Source organism: Cyprinodon tularosa, unplaced genomic scaffold (assembly GCF_016077235.1).
Source record: "Cyprinodon tularosa strain WSP-4 unplaced genomic scaffold, ASM1607723v1 ctg250, whole genome shotgun sequence".
Lineage (NCBI taxonomy): Eukaryota > Metazoa > Chordata > Actinopteri > Cyprinodontiformes > Cyprinodontidae > Cyprinodon > Cyprinodon tularosa.
Window position 1 is genome coordinate 1519817 of NW_024038929.1, and position 6575 is coordinate 1526391.

The 6575-nt window shown below is 41.2% G+C and overlaps 1 protein-coding gene across 1 annotated transcript; it reads left to right on the plus strand.

The window, feature by feature from the left end:
* The first annotated feature begins 13 nt into the window (after positions 1 to 13).
* On the plus strand, positions 14 to 5550 carry tmem100a (transmembrane protein 100a). Its single transcript, XM_038288290.1, has 2 exons — positions 14 to 150; positions 4464 to 5550. The coding sequence occupies exon 2, from the start codon at positions 4552 to 4554 to the stop codon at positions 4954 to 4956; it is 405 nt and encodes a 134-aa protein (XP_038144218.1). The 5' UTR covers positions 14 to 150; positions 4464 to 4551; the 3' UTR covers positions 4957 to 5550.
* The last annotated feature ends 1025 nt before the right edge of the window (positions 5551 to 6575 follow it).

The window sequence follows — 6575 nt, forward strand, 5'->3', positions numbered from 1 at the left end:
ACCCCTATACTAGACTGGGCCCTCTGCAGTGAGGATGGCAGTGCAGCCGCTGGCTTTATCACAGCCCGGACCGAACCACAACTCTGCAGATCCGATTTAATTTACTTAAAAACATCTTTTAGTGCAACGGGTTGGAAAAAAACTCATGAGGTAATAATTCTTCATCATTTCTCTGTGTTTTTATTTTCCTTATCCTTTAATAATGAGCAGTTGGTTAAACTCGGGATGAGTTCAATCCACTTCCAGCAACCTTTTATTTTATTTTATATGATTTTATTGTAGCAGAATCTGTTTATTTTCACATATCTGGAGAAAATTACTTTTTAAAAGAGGATTTTATAACATCTGTGGATATTTATAAATACATTGAATTGATTTTGAGATTAAAATGCTGCTCATACAAGATAAAACTTTAATCTGATTTAAAATGTTTATTTGCTTTAATCTAAATAACATTTCTCTGATTTCCATTATTTTGTGCATATTTGTTTTTAATCAACTTTCCAGGTATTTAACAACAGTACTTTTTTTTAATAAGAAAACCTAAAATAATTCAATAACTTAACTTGCTGAGAAAATCTAAACAGCTGTTATTTAATATATACAATTAAAAGGAGCGTGTAAGCAAAAAATATGTTAAACAAGCTTTTAATAATTTAGTTTTTAATGCTTATTGTGGACAGATAGTGGAGAATGACTCAAACCATGCAGCTCCCTCCATTTGGAACTTTTTAAAACTTTGTATTCTTTATATAGATAATTAAAATGTGTTGCAGATTTTACATTTCTTTATTTGTAGAAACCAAACATTTTATGAGTCAAAATCTCTCAAACATCTTTTTTCACAGTAAGGTTTTGTTTCTGCTTTCCTGTTTCTGTTTGGATTTTGCTCATATTTGGAGCTATAACCCTTCAAAGATCCAGCGATGAGACTTATTTCTGGTTTCTGTCAGGGGGAGATGTCAAAAAGTTTGCAAACCACAGCCCTCTTAAGAGGCCCGCAGCATCACACTGCTTTACCTGTTGATGTTCTAGTTACCGTTTAGTAAACTCCACACGTTGATGTTTATGCTTGATAAGCAAAGCCTTTTCCTAATAATCCAGAATAATAACAAGAATTATTTATGATTTTCCATCAGCAGAGCCTAATTTTAGCAGAGTATTTCCAACCGGTTGACAAATTGGGGCATTAATAGCAGAGGGTCGGTTCTTCATTGTGTCCAAACATGGATTTAGTCCAGTCTGCTAAACAAATGGTAAACTTTCTCAAACGTCCAAAGAAGCTTAGTTTTTTGTTTTTTTTTTAGATGCGTTCGAACCATATTTGGGACTGTCCAGATGCTGGTACCAGTTCTGCACTAGAGATTGCAACTTGGGTTTAACTGACCAGCTCAGAGATTGACTGATATTGTTTTTGTAAGGCGGATGGTGTTACCAATTACTCTGATATCAGTCTAACCGATCCCTAATATGTGCTGCCGATATTTGGGGAAGCTGACATTTCCTTATCTTCCTCTATTTGCATCATGTGTTAAAGCAAAGCCCCTAGTGCCAAATCTGATCCATAACAGTCATTTATCTGGCCCTCAAGAGCCAAAAGGCTCATCATGTCATTAAATCTGGTCTTTAAATTGGCTAAACCTAATAAGTGGGCGTAAAGGTAGCAAGTACCAAAGCAAAGTGCTCTTTGTGAAGTAACCGATTAAATCAAAAGTTTCATTTTTACAGCTGCATCAGGCCCCTTTAAAGGGATCATTATGCTTGACGCACAGACATAGCAACGAGCCGCACGTCACAGCGTCTGCAGGATTTATACTTCCCCTGGATCTGACTCAGCAAAAACAGCAAGCTGACAACACCAGGAAGTAGAAAACACGGCTGTTTACAACTTTATCAAAGCCTCTTCATGCCGTTTAAGAGCCATATTCATTTCTATTCTGGAGCTTTTCCGCAACGCGTTGATATTGTTGATATTTATAAGCTAAATCACGGGATGTCTGCAGACGTTTACATTTTTGGAGCTCCCTGGCCATTTTTTCCACGCAGGTCCATCCTTCGTAGTTACAAATTATCCTAGGCGCTCCGTGCAGACATTGCTGTACATGCGGAGTGGCGTGGAAGTACAAAATAATGTAATATGGCCGTGCAGACTCTTCGTAAAGCATTTGCTTCACATCATCTCAAGCCTAATAGATGCCCACAATACCTCATCATACAGGACATATAGGCACAGCTCATCTCATGGAATGTAACTAAATTATTTATTCTTGTCTACTCTGTGTGATTTACGGTAACATAACCTCCTACAAATGTTTATAATGTCATCAATTTACTACATTTTTGTAGCCTGTTTTTTAAAGTTCTTTATTAGAAGAATGTAGTCCTAATTTGACCCGCGTGCATCACGTCTCTGTTGCATAGTTAAAGCTGAAGTCTGTTCAAATTCAGCACAATAGTCCAGAGCTCCTTTTCAACCCTGGATAGAGTTCTTACTGATAACCCCATGAAAAGGGAGGGGCTACAATTATAATAAATTGGATCAAGCAAAATCCTAACAAAGACAAAAGGTCTGATTTATGATGTCACTACCCGATCCGTCCCATAATCCTGATCTGTCCTGCGAATGCAAGAACAGGATAACTTTCGGGTAGGCAATACTTTGTTTTTCTTAGTTTTTAATTCTTTTGTCTTTTTCAAGCGGGGGCGTAGTATATAGCATTATTTAAAGTGTATAAATAAGTATTTTCAGTACCGTTATTGCATTGTTTTCGGCGACCCGGATCTTATTATTCTGCTCGCGCGTGCGCATGACGGATTGTGCTTCTGGGACGGGTCCGGTAGTGACATCTTCTTACTCCCTACTGTTCTAACAACTTTCAGGTTCATTACTGACACCTACTGGTAAGGAGTCTAACAGCTTCACAAAGGGGTTGTAGATTTATACTCATACATTCGCAGTGTTGGGCACGTTACTTTGAAAAAGTAATTAGTTATAGTTACTAGTTACTTCTCCCAAAAAGTAACTGAGTTAGTAACTGAGTTACTCCACAATAAAAGTAACTAGTTAGTAGTAAAAGTAACTATTGCGGAGATGCAGGGGAAACAGTATCTGATGGGGAAACGCAGCTCGACGTAACACCGGTATTTCCATCTTGAAAACGCTGTTTTGCTGCTGGAGTCCTCCTCACTCTCCATCCTCCCCTCTCTCATGACAAGGCGAGCACGAGTCCTATCATGAAAAAAGGTTGATTGTGCGACCTGAGTAACGTGCAGTAACGGGGTGTCGGCAATGGTAACTGCGTTATAGTTACAGTAAGAGTAATCATTTTGATTACTCGTTACTAAAAAAAGGTAGCGGAGTTAGTAACGCCGTTACTTTCAACGCCGTTACTCCCATCACTGTACATTCGCACCTGTGGTTATACCGTTTTTAAACTTCTAAACTTGTATTCTTGGAGATTAAAATCTGATGTCACATGTATGTATGAATTAACTGCAAGGAACAACTGCAGATATACAATTTATTCCAGTTTATTGATTTATATTGACAAATTCACACCTTTTCATTGACAGTTCTCTAAAATGATGTTATACTAGATGTTTTTCATTTGAGGAGAGAATTTCCTTTGAGTCTTTAGAGACTTGGGCCACACCAGAGACCTGTGAAGATCTGTGGTGTGCAGTGGTTAAAATTTGGGGTCGTAGCACCGCTGAACTCTCAGAGAATATAGAGAAACACACTCAGTGCTGCTTCCACATCCTCGACCAGCTGCTTACAAACAGATGTTTAGATGACAAAAAAATAAACATTTATTTACATTCAATGCTTTATTCCCTCCATTTCAGCAGATCAGCTCACATGTTGGAATGTTGAACTCCCAAATCTATGGGTCAGGAACGTCAATGAGAGCTTAAGTTTTAATCCTGATGCTAAAGTCCAGAACCAAGAATCCAAACAAGAGCCAGCTAGGAAGTACCTTTCTAAAAGCAGTGATTCTGTTCTGGATCAGAAAGATGACCTCCTGCAGCATCCAGCTGTCCCAAAGCCAGTTTCTCCCTCCGATGTTTGTCCCTCGGCATCTGAATCACAAAAACATGCCGACAGGAGGAAGGGGGGGGGGGGGGACGGTTGTGAAACTGCTTGTATTTTCAAAGCTTCTAGCGTTTCAGCGAGCGCTCCGTATCCTGCGCTCTCCAGGGAATGTCTCAGCTCATGAGGGGCTGAGTGGACCTGCGTCATTCTCCCCTGACTGGGTTAAGAGGCGGTCTGGATTGTGCAAAGAGGTTACATTGGTTTATTGAAGCAGCATGCGGTGAATGCTGGTGAATTGTGAAACATGATGTGGAAATCAAACCAGAAACATCTGCACGGCCGTCTTCTCTGTTGCGTTGAGCAACTGCAGTTGACCTTTTGACTTTTTTTTCCCGCTGATTTGTTTACTGTTCGGTTTGTTCCTCCTCAGACTGGGAGACCCTGACGTGGGAAAGAGGGCAACAAAAGGGAGCCATCTGTAGCTGGTTAACGCAGAGCAGCTGGATCCTCACCCTGCCATGCCAGAGGAACTCAACAAGGACACGATGAAAACGCCAGCGTCCTCGGGGAAGCCCAAAGCCGCTGAGCGCCCGCCCATTGCCATGACGACAGTAAACATCCCCCTGGTCAATGAGGTCCAGCTCACCGCAGCCACGGGGGGCACGGAACTGTCCTGCTACCGCTGCACCATCCCGTTCGGCGTGGTGGTCCTCATCGCCGGCATCGTGGTCACCGCAGTGGCGTACAGCTTCAACTCACACGGATCCACCATCTCTTACTTCGGCCTGGTGCTCCTTTCAGCCGGACTGGTTCTGCTGGCGTCCAGCGCCGTGTGCTGGAAGGTGAGACTGGAGAGGAAGAAGGAGAGGCGACGCGAGAGTCAGACTGTCCTGGTCACCAACCAGAGGAGCATTTTTACATGAACCTGATCTCCTGAATCCGCATAAAGGGGGACTCCCAGGAATGTAATTAGACATCACCGCATTTCTGATCTGTAAAAACGCTCCGACAGCAGGCCAGGAACTGAAGGCTTTGAAGACAGAGTCAGAGGTTTATTTGTCAAACAGACGACGAGCATCTGGATGGCCGGGAACACAGCCAGGAGGAATGTATCACAATTAAAATGAATTACCACTGGGCTCAGCGGTGGAGAGGAAGTCCTCCATTAATCCGCGGCCGCATGTGGCAGCTTTGATTGGGACAGGAAGGATTGAGGAAAAGAAAAGCCCAGGATTGAGGGCGTAAATGGAAACGTATATGACATGCCGGAGCAGCGCGCATATTGGGACTATTTAACCTTTCATGTATTTTTACTTCTGAAGCACTTTAAACCTTCACATAATTTTTGATATGAAACATTTATTTGTTAAGAAACGTATCTTACTTTACTTTGGAAACATTTAAATATAAAAATCGATTCTTGTGGTTCATTATGTAAGAGGAATAAATCATTATTGCATGTATAACGAGATGATTTTCAATAAAGCCACAGATCCTCCAACATGGTGCAGATTTCAGGACCAGCTGCTGGTTTTAATGAAGCCTGGGTGATTAATGATGAATCTGATGAAGCGTTGATTGTTCTCCAGGGGAAACTAACAACTTCATGTAATGAATAACCTGCTTAGAGGAAATGTGACTAGTTGCTCCAAGTTATGAAATAGTTTATGGGTTGCCTTAAAGTCTTTAGTCACTGAGCTGATTTAAAGACTGTGTTCTCCGTTCTCAGTGAGGCACATTGAGTAAGCTGGGCATACAGGTTCGATTTTCTTTCCAATCAGGTGAGAATTTTTCAATCGGGTCGACTTTGAGCCTGATCATTCGTCGTGTAGTGCAGGCATCCCCAACCTCGGTCCTCGAGGCCCGCTGTCCTTCTGGTTTTAGAGGTTTCCCTGCTTTAGCACAGCTGATTATAATGATTGCAGTAGATCAAAAGCCTGTTAAACAGCTTTCAATTAAAATCAGATGTGCTGGAGCAAGGAACCTTCTAAAACCTGCAAAACAGCGGGCCTCGAGGACCGAGGTCGGGGATGCCTGGTGTAGTGTACTGGGGTATCAAGGGGGGATTAGCCTCTCATGTCCGCCTCCCGATCAGGAATCGTAAGGTCGGGAGAAAATCAAGCATGTTTGAAATTCAGTCAGCCGTCATAAGGTGGTCGTGGGCAAATCGCTCAGAGCGCATGCACAAACGAAGATTATTCTTCTTCCTCTCAGACGAAAACAAAGACGCATGGCGGGGGTGCGAGTGAAATGGAGTTCTTTCACACTTTAAAAAATCCAAATCTAGATAAGACATTTTTTCTTAAAATAAATGCATTTGTTCTTGGATTGAGGAATTAAAAGTGACATTTTGCCAATGGAACAAGACAATTTACTCTTAAAGAAGGAAAACACAACTTCATTGTCTTATTTCAAGTGCATTTTATCTATCTTATTTTAAGAGTAAAAATACTCATTCCATTGGCAAACTACCTCATTTACTTACTCAAATGATAAAATAATGAAACTTAATTTAAGAAAATTCTACTTTTTTGTAGATCGT